The following is an 18,878-nucleotide window of genomic DNA, read 5'->3' on the forward strand; positions in this document are numbered from 1 at the left end:
GTGCTGTGGATTTAAGCACATAAAAAACCTCAGTCTCTCTGAGTTAAGTGTTCTGCAGTCTATCAGTATGTGTTTGATTGTTAGTCTCTCTTTACATCGATGGCAGGTTGGAGCATCTTCCCTAGGAAGTACATGCTAACCCTGCACAGACAGGATCGAACCCAAGACCTTCTTGCTGTGTTTCTGTCAAAAACCAGGCTGTTCTGCCAACCAACCATGGTTGTGTAAATGCACCGCCTGCCAAAAGCACCTCCGAGAATCATATCCCGGATCCCAGTGGTCGTGGGTACAAACTGCAGCTCTGGCACCACACATTACAGAAGTGACAAGGTCCATAGCAGAAATTCCATCCTGGTAGCAGTAAACTCTTACAAAGATGACGACACTACGCTTGGATACGACCAGAAACGAAACTGCTCATATCAAAACGTTAAAATTCTATTTTTTAAAAATGCTGCACCCTTACCAGCTGAAGTATGTCCTCATCCTTGGGCATCACGCTCAGCTCCAAGAAGGTGTCACTGCACGAGAAACATCAACAAGTCAGTGTCCGTCTGAAAACCGAGCTCTCTCTCTCTCTACACCAGGGGTCTCGGACTTAATTTACCTGGGGGCCGCTGGAGGTAGAGTCTAGGCCGCACAAACAAACGTACAACTGATCCAAACTTCTCAATCTTTATTAATAACAGTTCAGAACATGAACAATTCTTCAGAACAGAGGCTTCTTTTACCTACTGCCAGAAACCTTTAAAGATCCATTATTCCCAGAATTGTCTGACATCTTGAAGGTTTTCTTTGGGTCATTTAGTGAAAGTCACAACACTTGTAACCGTGACTTGTTTTGAGTTATGAGATCTGCAGTAGGATGTTGTTTGGTATTTGTTGGTGATGAAAAGAAGGCTGCTCTATAGAATCCACAATTAATGCCAACTTCAGTGGTTATACAGTTTGAAAATGTTTTATGGGATGTTCTGTACTAAAATGACACATTACACATCCCTAAATGCTTTAAATGTTGTATCAACATGTTTTTTCTATTATATTTTAATTAAAAACAACTATTGTGAGATATATCCACTTGTCCTGTTTGCATTACACAGGAGAGACCCCCCCTATTGTTAAGAATTCTTTTTTTACTAACACAAGTAACGAAGTAACGTTTACTCTGAGTACGTTTTAAATGAGTTACTTTTTTACTTGAGTAGGTTTTTAGACTAGTAATTTTACTCGTATTTCAGTAAAAATGATTTAAAGTAGTAGTACTTTAACCTGAGTACAATATTTTAGTACTCTTTCCACCTCTGCCCAATACCTGAGTGTTTGGGATATTATTCTATATATTCTGAGAGGAATTTGAAAGTTTTATCATTGTTCATAGCTTTTTTGAGCACTTCGTTTTTCTTATCATTATTAAATTTATCTCTCAGGTGTTTATGCATTTGACATTCATAAATAAAGCGATCTAGATTTTATTCTTTTTGTTTACATCCTACACATCCTTCTGCTCTACCAAATCTCTCCGCCACTGAGCTAACTCTGGTGTCCATGTTACTTCACCTCTCTTAATTCTTAATATCAAGTGCATTGTCTGTTTTATATATTTTAAATTCTTGCTCTTTTTGATTAAATCGTTCTTGGTAAATTCGTTTTCTTTTGCGATCGCACCTTTCTGTCCTCTGTACCTTGCACTGGCTGACGGGATATATTTTCCTTCCACTTGGTGTCGATCTGAATCACGTTTCAGCCAAGTGACGTTGCTAATACGTTGCTAAGTGAAAAAAATAATAAAATGCGAAGGGTAAAGAGTTGCGCAACGACTCGGCAAAATAGGTGCGTGTGAGAAAACCGACGTTATGTCGGGGGCCACAAAATATCGGCCCGCGGGCCGCGAGTTTGAGACCCCTGCTCTACACGGATTCATTTTACATCATCCTACACTCCCGAGAAGAGGGCGTGTCTAAATCCTTAGCTCCCTTAAAACGCTCCTACTGAGGCGCCTTAATTCTGAGTGGTGATCTGACTGAATAACCAGGGAGCGTCCGAGTAGAGCGTCTAAATGATCTGCCTCATGAGCTCCGTGTCTTATTAGAATCCTCTCCACTGAGGCGCCGGTCAGGTAACGTATTAGGGAGCGAGGCGGGTCACTAGGTTTTCATACAGACCCACAGTGTTGGATAAATCAACCGATCACACACGTCACCTGCATTAGAAGGAATTCTCACCTGTTCTGGATGACGTTGATGACCTGAGAGTAGGTCTTCCCGATGATGCTCTCGCCGTTCACCTTCACGATCCGATCACCTGCAGACCAACAAATCGAGAGCGTGTTCTGTCTGTTCTACACTGCTTCAAACCCTTCTGTGCCAGTCAGGGTGCCCATGCTAACTGTTTACTGTCCAAAGCACCTGTTCTACAGGAACATATGGATGGTGGGCATGTGTGTATCATATACTCGTGGAGTAGAAGGAACCAGGGTGCACCGTACTACGATCCACCTCAGAACGTACAAAGATTTGAAGGACCTGCTGGTTGCATCCTGGTACCTGATACCACAGGAGACCTTCAGACGACTTTACCTGACTAGTTTACATTAAAAAAAACATTATGTTGGATTTACATCACACACAGTGACTTGAACTGAGGACCTGGCTGCATTATAAACAGCCTACACCGTGACGCAAGTCGTCGTTTCCACTCGCCAGCATTGAAACGCATGCTCATCATGCTGGCGTTGGCACTTCTGAGCCGCGCTCTTCCTCGGACTGTTTAAACGTCGCCGCTTGTGAACGGAAGGTACCTGTGCAGAGTCCAGCTCCGTGCGCAGGTCCTCCCTCCTTCACCTGCTTCACGAAGATGGTGTCCATCGGCTCCAGCCTGTTCCGCGGGCGCCCTGTTAAGGATAAAGAAAACCGGAAGGCGTGTCGAGGTAGATCTGGACAGAAACACTAATTATAAAACCAGTCCTTTCTATATGAGAACTAAATCAATCGGCTGGGCGCTTAATGGACAGAGGAGGAACGGTAACTCAGCGATTAACTAGACTAGGGATGAGAATGTTGCCACTGTTGGACCCCTGAGCAAGGCCCTAACCCATAATTGCTTGAACTTCAACACAGGTGTGAAAAGTGAGTGAAAATCTTGGGTGCACAGTCCCTCACAGTTTTAACACATTAAATACAAAACACACATTTGCTTACATACATCTTACATAAAACTAGCGCCATCTGTTCAATATATACATGTAACGCTATGAATGTACAGATATATACAGCATTAAAGTATAATCTACTGTGAGTCCGCTGTAAATGTTTCAAGTATAATTCCGGCATATAACATTTCAATTTCGAATTCGAATAATTTTATAATTAATTTTCCAGATGTGGAAAATCATGTGGATTTACAGAATCCAGGGCCAACAGACCATAAACCCCTATTGAGCAAGCCGAGGGCGACAGTGGCGAGGAAAAACTCCCTTAAAATTACAGGAAGAAACCCTCAGAGGAACCAGACGCAGCAGGGACCCCCATCCGCCTTGGGTGGCCTAATTTATAAATGATAAGTTTTACCCCGAGGGCGTTCTGATGGAAACCGTTTACCCGCCGAGGTTAAGGATTGAAGTCGAGACTGCAGTGCCAACGATGCTGCTCCTGCCGGATGTGACGGGTATGGAGTAATTGCACCAAGAACGACAAGAACTCACTACAGACTTTATTGAAGACTAGACCGAATAACAACTCTATTATTATTATTATTTATTTATCTATTTATTGCCAGTTATAACTTTTAGTTCATTGAATTCTGTGTTTGTATGATTTGTGTAAATCCTATTTATTTAAAGTATCCTCCAGACCACCCAAGAAGGATGGGCCCTGCTGAGTCTGGTTCCTCTCAAGGTTTCTTCTGTAATTTTCAGGGAGTTTTTCCTTGCCACAGTCGCCCTCGGCTTGCTCAACAGGGGTTTTTGTATCTGTTGGTCCTGGATTTTGTAAAGCTGCTTTGAGACAATGTCTATTGTACTTGAATTTATAACTGTGACTGTAAACTGGTTCTGATAAAAGCACCTGCTAAATGCCACATTGTAAGCATTTATCTACACTTTCAAGCACATCACTCTTGGGGCGCATTATGTCTTTTGCCTAACATTCATTTCAAATTAAATGTGTGTTTTTTATTTGTTTTATGTCACCATGGACTCATTTTTAAATATGTATTAGACATTATATGAATATTTATTTACTGATCGTTAATAAACCTGCCTAATATGGACAAACGCCCGCTGGCTGCTGAACATTCGGGTGTGTTTGCGGCTCAGCTGGCCTGAAAAAGTCACTATTCATCTAGATCAGAGGTATGTAAAAAAGTACAGCTCAGTAAGCAAATATCAGTCAATGACTGACTGACTTAAACAAAACAGAAAAGAATAATCTGACATGGTCAGAGGAAACACACCAACAGGGGGCAGTGCTGTCTCGTTTATTTGCCCTTTTAAAACTGGTGCTGAAGGGCTCCAGAGATTCCAAACCAGTTAGAAACATCACCAGTACATTTAACCAGCACAGATAATGAGTGCGTGAATTTCTGTATTTCCTTTGTGTTAAATATGTCGCCTCACTGCATGTGATGATCGGGAATATTATATTGAGAATATTTGAGGCTCGAGGAGAAACAGGAATAGGCCGATTGTCCTACTAGCCTAAATCAGGCTGCTTTATTTCTAAATCTAACATTAAAGTTATGAACTTTAAAGCTACTGGAAATTTGGGGCCTTGATTGAGGGCCCAACAGTGGCAGCTTTGGAAACCTTGAAGTCCAGCATCTTAGCCAATAAGCTTAGACGAGAAGAGCAGGAGCACAGTTTAGTTTTATCTCCATGGATGTCCGCATAGAGAGCCGATATGGCCGAAAGAATGAGGACGCCTGACTGTGAGCTTGTCGGACGTCCCATGTGACCTCTATGCGATCTTTTCAGCTCTTCTCTGTGGGAATTTGTGCCCGTTCGATAAAAAGCCGACAGCAAGATTTTTTTCTCCTTTAATCTAGTCGTATCCAACCACCCTGATTGCGCCACCTCCACTGCCGACCGAGGAGCTCCGCGATCGGCACACGCCCGGCACCGAATGCACGATATGCGGATCAGCCTTGTGCGCGCAGGTGCCACCGACCAGCCAGCAGAGGTCGCAATCGCACCAGTTTGTAGCCTAGTGGTTAAGGTGCTGGACTAGAAATCAAAAGGTCCATATGGACGGCGAGAGCATCATCGGGTAGACCTACTCTCAGGTCATCAACGTCATCCAGAACAGGTGAGAATTCCTTCTAATGCAGGTGACGTGTGTGATCGGTTGATTTATCCAACACTGTGGGTCTGTATGAAAACCTAGTGACCCGCCCCGCTCCCTAATACCTCAGTAGAGAGGATTCTAATAAGACACGGAGCTCATGAGGCAGATTATTTAGGCGCACTACTTAGTCACTTGACTTCAGCGCTGAGGAACGTCGGACACTCCCTCGTTATTCAGTCAGATCATCACTCAGAATTAAGGCGCCTCAGTAGGAGCGTTTTAAGGGAGCTAAGGATAAGGTCAAACCCAACCCTCAATTGCTCAGACTGTATATACTGTCTCACAGTACTGTACGTCGCTTCGGATAAAGGCGTCTGCTAAATGCCAAAAAATGTAAATCTTTAGGGCAGTTGTAGCTTAACGGATAAGGTACTGGACTAGTAATCAAGAGGTCACTAGTTCAAGCCCCACCACTGCCAGGTTGCCACTTTCGTGCCCTTAAATGAGGCCCTTAAGACTCAATTGCTTAGATAACATACTGTCACAGTACTGTAAGTCGCTTTGAATAAAAGCGTCTGCTAAATGTCGAAAATGTAAATGAACCATGTTCCAAGTCATCCCACCCTGTGAACAACAGCCAGCCCAGCCGGACGGCAGACCCTAGATCAGTGGGGGGCAATTACATTTTCCAAGGGGCCACATAAGAAACTGGGACTGTTGTGGAGGGCCGGACCAATAGGGTGAACTTAATTCTGCTCAATATTAATTTTATCTCTTTATAAAAAGCAGTAAATTGTGCAGTTCTGATCATCTGAGTAAAAACATCAACATTATTTCACTATTTAATCAACTAGTTTTTCAAAAACAAATGTGAACAAAATGTGCAGGTTTTTAAACTTTGCACTATTTTGTTTGGACTTTAATCACCTCATTTGCTGTTTTTCAGTCCTTTGTTATTGTTGGATATTCTTATTAAAATCACTAAGCTGGTCCTGAGTGCTTCAGTTCTGGATGTGAAAATGCCCTTGCTGCTTTTGCAGTTTAGTTAGAGAAGCTTCAGGTGTGACGCTCCGCATCGTTCTTGTATTTCTCTGTTTAGTACCGTAACAGCGATTTAAAGCGCCGCTCAGGTGGCGCAGCGGTAAAAAGACACGCTGCAACCAGGGCTGGATTCGATACCACTCACCGGGTCGAAGCTGAGCGCCTGTATGGGCAACGATTGGCCGGTTGCTCAGTTGGGGGGGGTGGGACAAAGAACCGGATACGGGTCTCTCTCTGTCAGAATGCGTGATTACGACCTCTGCCGGCTGATTCGAGGCGCCTGCACAGGAGATGAGCAAGAGCGCCCTTAGGGTGTGTCTCTGGGTGGCGCCAAACTCGTCGATGTGCGGGTGGCGAAAATGCATCCGGCTGCTGCGCATGTTTCGGAGGGGATACGGGTTAGCTTCGATCTCCTCGGTCAGGGCGGGGTTCGGCATAGACAGAGAGGAAGCACGATGCTAATTGAACAATTGGATGCGCTAAGAGGGGGAGGAAAAAAAAACCCTCGCCCACACGTAAATCCGAACTTGCGGAAATTTAAAGACACAGCGCTCCTGTCAGAAACAATCCTGTTCATGTGCGGCGTACATTTATTTACGTCTGATTTTTAATTGCCGCGGGCCTGTTGGGGCCGTACAATGCCCAGGTCTGCCCTAGATGTATACAATGTATTTGGAATCCCAGCTCTGGTGTGCTAGCGTATTTCACCGCTGCGCCACCAGAGTGGCTTGGGAACTTATTTTGACGTTCTGGTTCATCCTAAAGACCTCCGTGCAGGACACTGGAGCTCACAGATTCGTGCTTCCACGTTGCTCTCCAGTCTGTGATAAATTCTCCTGAGCTACACACACCAGGGTGCGAAATACGGTTCTGCTAGCTGCCTCACTCAGACCAAGTTTAAAAGTAGAACCTACCTCGATGGTCACCGTCTTCATCCTGCGAAAAAGAAGAAGAAGAAAACAATTACTGAGCTGAGCTCGTCTCATCCGGACAAAACCACATTATCGTCGTCATGAACGAACATTCGTCTACCTTGAAAATGGAATGTACGGCAGACTCCGGTGGATAAACGATGAAGTGGCGCAGGGTGAAGCCGAATCCCGTGGAGGTGCGGCGCAGTCGAACCGTTCTGGGACCCGGCCACGAGAACGGCTCGTCCTCCAGCTGGAACGTGGCGGCCTGGGGTTCGTACTGATCCTGCGTGTCCTGTAACGAAGGAGGGGGGGGGGGGGGGGGGGGGGGTTAGGGTTATAACATTAAAACCACCTCCTTGTTTCTACACTCATGGTCCATTTTATTATCAGCTCCACTTACCATATAGAAGCACTTTGTAGTTCTACAATTACTGACTGTAGTCCATATGTTTCGCTACATGCTTCGTTACCCCCTTGTCAGGACCACCACAGAGCAGCTATTATTTAGGTGGTGGATGATTCTCGGCACTGCAGTGACACTGACATGGTGCTGGTGTGTTAGTGTGTGTTGTGCTGGTATGAGTGGAATTTTTAAACACCGTGTCCACTCACCGTCCACTCTATTAGACGCTCCTACCTAGTCGGTCCACCTTGTAGATGTAAAGTCAGAGACGATCGCTCGTCTAGTGCTGCTGTTTGAGTCGGTCATCTTCTAGACCTTCATCAGTGCTCACGGGACGCTGCCCACGGTTGGTTGGTGGACTATTCTCAGTCCAGCAGTGACAGTGAGGTGTTTAAAAACTCCAGCAGCGCTGCTGTGTCTGATCCACTCGTACCAGCACAACACACACTAACACACCACCACCATGTCAGTGTCACTGCAGTGCTGAGAATCATCCACCACCTAAATACGTAATACCTGCTCTGTGGGGGTCCTGACAAAGCATGTAGAGAAACAGATGGACTACAGTCAGTAATTGTAGAACTGCAAAGTGCTTCTATATGGTAAGTGGAGCTGATAATAAAATGGACCGTGAGTGTAGAAACAAGGAGGTGGTTTTAATGTTATGGCTGATCGGTGAAAAGTGTAGCTAAATGCTGGAGATCTTGGATCATGATGATTATCACACATCATCAGGAAGAGCTTCCGAATGCTGGTTTTCCAAACGTAAGGTCGCTATGTTGAGCTGTTTTTAACCAATAATAATAGTATTTTGACTAATGGCCATCAGTTACTGGTTAACAGAAAGTGGAAATAATAACACGGTAATTTGTGAATGACCCTGGCATGAACTTTATACAAAACCAACAGTGCCCGTAAGCAAACACAGGAAGTTGAGTCTGTGTGCCGAGTCATCGAACCTCCGATAAGCAGCGACTGCCTTGCAAAATGGCACCTACTGTGGCACTTGTGAAAATGTGGGAATTTTATGGCCCAAGCGACAGCTCCAACACACACACACACACACACACACACACACGTCTATTACACAGCTGACTCCGGACTCCCACAGGTTTTGGTGACGAGACATTTCCCAGGGTGATTCAGGAGGGAGCATTTGGTTCTTGTCTCTCTCTCACACACACACACACACACACACACACACGCACACGCATTATTTACAGTATTTATAGTAACACCTACTTAGCATTTACACCCTTCGCTTTACAACCCAAGAGTAAAAGCTCAAGCACTCTCCAGTTCCACCGAAATCCCTCACATTCAAAACACCAGGACTGATAAAAGCATCTCATACACTACATAGCAAATAGTATCTGGACGCCTGACCACAACCTGGTTGGACATCCAATATTAAAACCACCAGCATTAATATAAAGTCAGAATCAGGGCTGCCGTTCATCAAACAACGGTGCTTGAACCCTATCGATTTTATTATTCGCACAGCCCAAACCATTAGCGGTGTGCGATACTGCAAAATTTGGTATCGAGCCGATACCAAGTAAATAGAGGGCCAGTATTGCCGATATCGATACCGATACCGATACTTTTTAATAATCAAGGTAGATGCATCTTCAAATGGCTAAATCTGAATACATTTTCATTTATTCACAACTCACGACACATAGTTGTGTCTGCTGGGTGAATACATTTGTAAATTTTTAATAGTGACCGAATACACATGTCCTTGTTCATTTGAAATAAAAAAAATCGATGCTATTCTGTTTACATTTATAAGCACAAAGTCAAAAGAAAAGAGCCCTCATTCACCGAAACACGGAATAAGGGCCGCACTGCGCGTGCCGACCAACGTACCGATGTGTGTTAGGATTATAATAACATAACAACGTTACGGTACCACAGTAAACCCAGCAGAGCAGGAGGAGAGGAGCGAGGTGAGAGCATGTGAGATGTGAGACGTGAGGGGAGCCAGTCTGTACACACATGATCTTTACTTTCTGCCGAAACGTGAGAAACGTGCTGAATGTAGCGGAGAAAAAGTAAAACTGAAGTATAGATCTCATCACACTAGATCCAAATATTGGTATTGGTATCGATAATATCGATATTTGGATCGATCCACCCACCACTACAAACCATAAGACATAAGCACTTGATCAGTAGTGAGCTAGTGTTCCATCTCAAACCCCCCCCAAACCCGGCTACTCTGGCACTGGTACTACACCTCAAGCCTGGTGGTGCAGCATCAAACTTTGAGGTCCATATCTTATGTAGCTTCTTCTACATAGATTCTAGATCATTCAGTAATGGTCCTATACTGACATAGTGGGACACATTGGGCCTGGACATTTACATTTTTGGCACTTAGCAGACGCCTTTATCTAAAGCGAGTGTGTAAGCCTAGTGGTTAAGGCACAGGACTGGTAATCCAAAGGTTGCTGGTTCAAGCCCCACCGCTGCTAGGTTGCTGCTGTTGGGCCCTTGAGCGAGGCCCTTAACCCTCAGTTGCTCAGACTGTACACTGTAACTGTACTGTAAGTCGCTTTGGATAAAGGCGTCTGCTAAATGCCGAAAATGGAAATGTAAATGTATACAGTCCGAGCAATTGAGGGTTAAGGGCCTTGCTCAAGGGCTCAACAGCAGCAACCTGGCAGTAGTGGGGTTTGAACCAGTGACATTCTGATTACTAGTCCAGTACCTTAACCACTAGGCTACGCCTTGCCCCCTGGACCCTGGAATTCACTCCGTGCTGCTTTATTCGCTTTATTTTTTATATCTTTTATACTCTTATGTTTGGGAAATAAACGAACTGCAGTAACAGTTATTTTAAAGGTGAAAATCAAAAGAATAAAAGGTAAAAACTGGTTAAATGACATTTTATTCATCTACCTAAACAGAACAGAGCCAAAACCATCAGTCACCAAAGTCAAAGGTGGTGGAAGGAAAAATCTCTCATGACTAATACATGAGGAAGGAAGAAATGAAATCCACCCCGAGCGCCGACATTATGAAGGACGAATCAGTCAGCGAGTTCCTTTCCATGACCGAGCCTCGTCCCATCACCTTCGCGTCATTCACACATGCGACGCACACCCATTCGCACCAGTGCCATAAAAAAAAACACCTTAGTCACAAGGTGAAATGTAAAGTACCCACCCCAAGAAAAGTCCCGAAAACTTCAACAGGACCAAAACTCAAATGGAACAGACTTTCACTTCGTCTACGTTTACATTTTCAACATTTAGCAGACGATTATATCCAAAGCAAAGTGTGACAGTATACTGTCTAAGCAATTGAGGGTTAAGGGCCTTGCTCAAGGGCCCAACAGCAACAACCCGGCAGTGATGGGGCTTGAAACGGCGACCTTCTGATTACTAGTCCAGTACACTTAAACACTAGGCTACAACGTCCCTAGTGTCTAGGGAGGACAAACTAGAAAGAGAGTTTAAGAGACATGGTTTGACCTCCTTAAGTCCTGACCTACACCCAACCCAAACGCTTAACTGGAACATCATCTGGAAACCAAAGCTTCTGGTCCGAATGGGTTCTTGCTGCTTTAAATAGACAGGAACAAATTCCCAAAGACAAATTTCCAAATACTGAGGAAAGTCTTTCCGAAACAGTGGATGGGGGCGACGACACCATGTGAACAATTACTATTAATGAATTATTAAGCTCCTCATGTTGTTGGTACAATAGTCAACAAGGTGACGAGACGCAGTCGTCTAAATATGCTATAAAGACCACGCAACAGCACTGGTGGTCTCAGACTGGGTATTTATTCGTGGCAAGAAGTTTCTGCTTTTAAACATTTACATGCGCAGCATTTGCAACATCAGATGCTTTTATCCAAAGCGACTTACAAGTATGACTGAATACAATTTAAGAAACTGAGGGGTTAAGGACCTTGTTCAGGGGCCCAACAGTGGCAACCTGGAGTGGTGGGGCTGGAACCAAAACAAACTGCACTGAGGAAGGAAATAAACGAGTCGATTCAACCCAACTGAACACAACACACACGAAAGCCCCGCTATTAACAACAAGCAAACAAATTGTACTAAACGCACAAGCAGCTCCAAAAACGACAACCCTGGCACCCAGGTGGTGCAGCACGATATTCCGCTATCACACCAGCGCCGAGATTCTGAACTCCTTGGTTCGAAACTCGGCGTTGCAACCGGTTGGCTGGGCGCCATCTAGCGGGAATGACCGGCAGTGCCTGCAGTGACGCTTTCCTGCTAGGGCGGGATGACCGGACTATGTGGGAGGGGTCTTCAGACGCTGTGTACGGACCCCGATTAGCAGATAGAGAGGCGTCTGTGCAGAACGCATGGGTGAAAGAAAGGTTCCGCTAAGGACTGCGTGCGGGTCGGAGGGCAAAACCTCGACTGCGATCAGGGATCCACCAGCAGCGGAAGATAAACCGACTACGATAAATTGGGAGAAGATGCATCAATAAATAGAAAAAAAGTCCAACACACAAAGCCACCAGCGGTCTCGAAATGGGTGTTTATTTGTGGTAAGTATTTATTATTTTGCAGCAGTTATTAGTTGCTGTTATTCAAAGCAACTTACAATTATTACAGAATACAATTCAAGCAAATTAAAGGTCCTTAAGGGCCTTTTTTAGGGGTCCAACAGTCGCAATCTGGCGGTGGTGGGGCTAAAATCAGCAATGAGAAACAAACTCCACAGAGGAAGGAATAACAACAAGTCAATTTAACCAAACCAAACACTAAACGCACGAGCAGCTCCAAAAACACGACAGCAACAATCCTACAGCATCTTAATATTCCATCGCAGGACCACGAATGCATCTGCAACAGCCTGGACAATTCCCCACGAATTAAGCCCAAAACCAGACGCTCCTCCACACCTTCCAAAGTCCACGAACAGCCGTGAGAAAGGAGATCGAACACGAGTTAAGATTTAAGTGGCTTCTACTGAATTCTTGCATAATGGAGTCTCTCTCTCTCTCTCTCTCTCTCTATTACTGTTTTCAGACAGGTTATGTAAAACGCAAGCAAATCTAAAAAATTTAAAAGCTCAGGTCTACAAAGCAAAACCACCCAGGCCTGAAGAGAACATGCAAACTAACGTTCTTCTCTTGAAGGTTTTTATTATTAGTGTTGCGAGAGAAAAATTGCACTACTAACTCAAACAACTACAAACTAATGTCACTGCTAATCGATTAACCACTGTTTTAGTGCTCAATCAAGAAATGCTTATGCATAAAAAAAAATATGCAGTTGTAGCCTAGCGGTTAAGGTACTGGACTAGTAAGAAGAAGGTCGCTGGTTCAAACCCCACCACCGTCAGGTTGCAACTTTTGGGTCCTTGAGCAAGGCCCTTAACCCTCAACTGCTTAGACTGTAAGTCGCTCTGGATAAAAGCGTCTACTAAATGCTGAAAATGAAAATGTAAACGCAAATAAAAATAAAATAAGACCGTATGGATCACTGTTAAACACCGTGGCTGAAGTATGAGCAGGGGAAAATACAGGTTCGAATCTCGGCTCTGCTACCAGCCGACCGGGCGCCTACACGAAGAATTATTGGAGTACTAGACGTGATTCCTTATGAAGTGCCGCAATCACGACCTCTACTGGCCGATCGACGACGCTGCACGGAGACGACCGACAACGTTTACATTTTCGGCATTTAACAGACGCTTTTGTCCAAAGCGACTTACAGTATACAGAGTTAAGGGCCTTGCTCAAGGGCCCAACAGTGGCAACCTGGCAGTAGTGGGGCCTGAACCAGCAACCTTTGGATTACAAGTCCAGTACCTTAACCACTAGGCCACAACTGTCCCAGATCTGCACATGTTTCGGAGCGAGTGCGTGTTAGTTACAGCCTTCATCGCGGAAAGGAAAATGCGATCGGGTAATTGGATATGACTAAACTGTAGGGCTGGGTATCGCCACTAATTTCCTGGATCGATTCGATTCGATTCACAAGGTCCCGATTCGATTTCGATTCAACACATTTAGGCATATTTGAGTTACATGAACAGGTTTTGTTTAAATATGTGCAGATGTTCAGAGAACGAATGTGATAATTGTACAAAGAACATTTATTATTAAATATATTTGTGTATTTTGTTTACATAAATAATTAATCCAAAACAGAAAACAGTAACATTCATTTTTTATTATTATTTTATATGTCTGACACGCTACAACATTGTAAATGTAATGTAAACATACACCTGGCTGTTGAACAGCTTATACCAAGTTTACACGACACGACACTCTGATTAACACCGGGTCGCTGTAATGTTCACACTACACGACTGATCGGCGATGGGGGGTTTTTTACACCATCTATCACCAGGGGGAATCACAGGCGAGCTTCTCTGCTCTCCAAAACTACGTTCTGTCACGAAAACACACGTGAGAAGTGATGAAAGGTTTAATGATACCACGTCCAAACATGCACATCAACAAGCAGCGAGAGATGAAAGTTTGTGCGCTGATGAAATAAATGAATCCGAGTGGATCTGGCAACACGAGCAGCATGGCTTGTTCTATAGTGAGTTGGAGGTTAATAAATATTTTGTTTTGTAGAGAACGATCAGGTCAGAAATACTGTAAAACTCGTGTGTGTGCTGATGTATTCTGATAGAAACTATATTGCGCTCCACCACCTGTTTACAACCTCGCCCCTGTGTTTCCCCTCGCTGTTTCTCACATCACACGCCGAGCGAACACCGAGTTCCTCCCGAATCCAGCACCGACCCGTCGCCGAGCGAAAATCAGTGCAGAAAGTTGTGTAGTGGTCATAACCTGAGCTTCTGCCATGCTGAACTGATGTGCAGGTCAGATCTCGTAGCATGAAAAAACACTGGCTGGTCAGGCGAGATTAAAGGGGGTAACAGATTTCCGTGTGCACCGTAAAAAGGGGCGTATTTAAAAGATCGATCTCGCGTTTATGTGAATCGATATCGGATCGTTCGAATAAAGATCGATTCGAATCGAAAAATCGATTTTATAAACCCACCCCTACCAAACTGGGTGGAAACACCCACACGCTCATTCAGCGAATATTTCCTTCCCATCATCCCAGCTGACTCTTCTGTACCGTAACTAGAACCCAAGCGTAATTATTCCTTCCAGACAACGGGGTAATGACACGATGACAGACATGGGAAGAGGGAAGCCTGGTTATGAGGAGCAGCAGCTGACAGACAGGAATGTTGTGGCTGTGAGTGCTGTTTAAACAGGCCGTGTGCGCAGGTTCGGGAATCTTACGGTTACTGAAGGTTAAACGGCAACATGCAAATAAAGCGGATCACTCGACTGTACAGTTGATTTGGTAGCGTTTTTACGCTGGATGCCCTTCCTGACTTACATTTACATTTTCAGCATTTAGCAGACGCTTTTATCCAAAGCGACTTACACGATGAGCAATTGAGGGTTAAGGGCCTTGCTCAGGGACCCAACAGTGGCAACTTGGTGGTGGTGGGGCTTGAACCGGCAACCTTCTGTTTACTAGTCCAGTACCTTAACCACTGAGCTATCACTGGCCCCTGACTGATACGCCCACTCACTAATCGATTCAAATCGATTTGACATGTATAATGAATCGAGATTCACCTAAACAGCAGAGGGCGCTGGCGCTATACACCTCGCCTGGTTGACGTCACTGGCGCTATACGCCTGGTTGCCAGATTCAGGTGTTTTCAGCCAAATTGGGCTTCATTCAAAATTGTTTTGCATAGTTTGTACCTACCTCGTTCGTTATTTAGATAAATAAAAGATAATCACAAATACAGGATTTTCGTTTATTTTTTAAGAGAAATAATAAAAGGAAACTTTGTCATCGTTTGTCTTCAATTTCAGTTTAAAAAAAACATCGGGAAAAAATCGTATCGTGAACCCAGTATCGTCAATCGCATCGCATCGTGGGTAGAGTGTATCGTTACACCTCTACTAGGTAGGCGTACCCACATGCACCTTGTGTACTTCTGAGCCCAGCCCGGGACTCAAACCCCCGGAACTCAGCAGCACGGTCATTGGCACTGCATTACGCCACCTACTGTGGAACAGGGATGCAAATGTTTGCAATTTCTGTCCATCAAAACATCTAACGTGTCAAGTTTCGTATCGACAAGTCATCGTGCGTCAAGATGCTGCTTTAAGACGAGCAGAAACAGTTCATTGTAAGATCCAACTAAACACTCACTCACTTGCTTACCAGCTTATCCAATCAGGGTCGGGGGGGGGGGGGGGGGGTGCTGGAGCCTATCCCAGCTTTTCAATGGGCGCAAGGCACACAGTAACACCCTGGACGGGGCGCCAGTCCATCGCAGGGCAGACACACACACACACTCATTCACCTATAGGGCAATTCAGTGTCTCCAATTAACCTGACTGCACGTTTTAGGACTGTGGGAGGAAACCCACGCAGACACGGGGGGGGAGAACATGCAAACTCCACACAGAAAGGACCCGGACCGTCCCGCCTGGGGATCGAACCCAGGACCTTCTCGCTGTGAGCAACCATGCCGCTCTCCAACTAAACAGACTAACCAAATAATAAACATACACTCGTATTATTTGGGTGGTGGTGTGTTAGTGTCTGTTGTGCTGGTACGAGTGGATCAGACACAGCAGCGCTGCTGGAGTTTTTAAACACCGTGTCCACTCACCGTCCACTCTATTAGACGCTCCTACCTAGTCGGTCCACCTTGTAGATGTGAAGTCAGAGACGATCGCTCATCTATTGCTGCTGTTTGAGTTGGTCATCTTCTAGACCTTCATCAGTGGTCACAGGACGCTGCCCACGGGGCGCTGTTGGCTGGATATTTTTGGTCGGTGGACTATTCTCAGTCCAGCAGTGACAGTGAGGTGTTTAAAAACTCCAGCAGCGCTGCTGTGTCTGATCCACTCATACCAGCGCAACACACACTAACACAGAAGTCAGACCAGCACAAACGACGTGCAGATGAAACCTGTAGGATTTATACAGCCAGTTATTCCAGCTCGACACTGAAGAGAGGAAACGTCTTTTTTTTAAATGACCCGACACAGGGCCGTTGTTTCGAGGGCAGGAAAACAAATTCACAAAATGATTCATTTAAGTCCGTGTCAGTCGTACCAGCTTGGACTGGAATGCGCGAACAACAGATTTATTGTCTACCAACGTCCCAAAACAGACAGACAGTATCAGGAAACGTCGAGAACCGAGATTCGTCCGAATTCGGAGAAGAGCGGCGGGCAGCACGGAGGGGCCGGAACAAAACATCATCTCGGTGAGGCCGCGCCCTGCGTCGCAGGGTCACCGCTGCCGTCTCGTCGCCTCGTTTCGTGAAGGATGAACAGGACGGTGGTTCATCGCCAGGCTGCTATTAGGAGATTTAGGTTCTTTTTACAGGTGGTTAGTAGGGTTGAAACGATTCGTCGAGAAACTCCAGTAATTCGATTACTAAAAATCATCGATTAAAATTTTGTATACATTTATATACAGCTCACGGTGTTTCGCACTTTTGCACAGCGCGTTCACGCTGTGGTCAGGTGACGTAAAGAAGCCGAGGGCTGTGTCCGAAATCTCACACTGAAACAGAACTTAACAGGACTTAATCCTTTTACTTTTCACATACAGTGTAATGAATACTACGTTTTTTGGACACGCTCGCTGCTCCTGCGTACTGTTCGGTATAGAAGTGCGATTTAGGACGCAGCCGCAATCTGATAGCGCAGAATGGAGAGAGAGAGAGAGAGAGAAAATATCGAGGGACGAACAGACGAGACCGGACAGAGAAAACCACAGAAAGTTTGAGATCATTTCAAGCTGGAAAAAATGTATAAAAAAATATTAAAGCTTTATGTTCTGCGTGAGCTGGAGCTGAAACCTTTTAGTTCTAAAAGTTGCACAAATTAGAGGCTCAGGTTTATGTATTATTATTAATGACCTGTTTACATTTTAAAAGTAATTGATTTATTTTTGCATATCAAAATGTTCTCTTTGAACTGTCCTGTATGTAAGGAATAAAAATGTGCAGTTTGTTCCGAGAGACGCGTCTTATTTAATCTTATACGTATTTAATTTTGCTCTTTATTAAAGCAAAACTATTTCTTTAATTAACCGATTACTCGATTAATCGCTGGAATAATCGATAGAATACTCGATTACAAAGTTAATCGATAGTTGCAGCCCTAGTTGTCAGTATTAGCACAGTTCAGAAATATTAACCCTGATTGGTGTCAAAGTTTAACCTGCAGACTGTAAATATTAACCAGCACGTTAACTTAAAGTACACTGAACTGGTAGCCGTGTGTGTGTGTGTGTGAGAGGTTTTTAAGGTTTTTCTTTAACTAAACCGGCACATTTGTTTCACGTACACATCGGTATGAACACAGCAGCTGGATTAAAGGTCTCCAGCGGTTGTGAAATACGTTTAATCAAACTGTGGCAAAAAAAAAAACATCCTGGTGATTTTATCAATGAACTTTCTAACCTAACAGCCACACAGACCGACAGAGCATCCGAGGAGAAGCTCCAACAACACAAGCTACCGCTCATTTAACACTCTGAATATTAAATAAAAGACGAGACTGACGTGCATGAACGTGGACGCGCTATAAATAGCCGTCCTTCGGCCCATGACCGATGTGGGCAGGAGTTTCCACACAAAAGTCTCTGTTCAGCAGCTGCGTCCAACGCGGGGACGATCTGGACTGAAGTGAGAAGATTAACGGACCTAATAAACCACCTATTCATCAGCATCAGCGTCACTGCGTTTATTAAACCCACTTCGTTTAAGTGCTTTCCTTTACAACAAACCGGGACTACGGGGCAGGAAAGGGCTCGTTCATTTATATAAACGGGGACTGGAATGGACACTAGTGTTTCTTTATGTCTCTTTTATATAAACTGTAATTCACTAGCCAACAGGTTTAGTTTTTTAACTCTAAAAACTGCTTTTTATTAGTAATTTCTAATTCACTCTTTAAAGGGAATAGTAAACGGTCTCCAACATGAACATTCGCCGATGCCCAGTGTTGGTCCGGGTACAGAGAAACACACCATGCTCCATACGACTCTCACAGACCCCGCCTGACCATTCCCAGTGACCAGTCCCGGCAAGTCAGACAGCTACACGACCCAAGCGCCAAGGTTTCAGTTCTCTTTACCTATGCTAAGAAAAATGCCAAGTGTTCGAATCTCGGCAGAGCCACCGACCTGGTCGGGCATCCACGCAAGAACGACAGCCCGTGTT

General features: G+C 44.7%; 1 protein-coding gene across 2 annotated transcripts in view; it reads right to left on the reverse strand.

The window, feature by feature from the left end:
* arhgap21b (Rho GTPase activating protein 21b) overlaps positions 1-18,878 on the reverse strand; it is a 61,750-nt gene that overhangs the window by 37,433 nt on the left and 5,439 nt on the right. For both annotated transcript variants that reach the window (XM_062993761.1, XM_062993760.1), the window contains exons 3-7: positions 7,353-7,526; positions 7,235-7,256; positions 2,798-2,890; positions 2,223-2,301; positions 467-521 (exon numbers count right to left, since the gene is read on the reverse strand). In XM_062993761.1, coding sequence (XP_062849831.1) covers positions 467-521; positions 2,223-2,301; positions 2,798-2,890; positions 7,235-7,256; positions 7,353-7,526 — 423 coding nt within the window. The remainder of the gene's footprint in view (positions 1-466; positions 522-2,222; positions 2,302-2,797; positions 2,891-7,234; positions 7,257-7,352; positions 7,527-18,878) is intronic.

Source organism: Trichomycterus rosablanca, chromosome 4 (genome assembly GCF_030014385.1).
Source record: "Trichomycterus rosablanca isolate fTriRos1 chromosome 4, fTriRos1.hap1, whole genome shotgun sequence".
Lineage (NCBI taxonomy): Eukaryota > Metazoa > Chordata > Actinopteri > Siluriformes > Trichomycteridae > Trichomycterus > Trichomycterus rosablanca.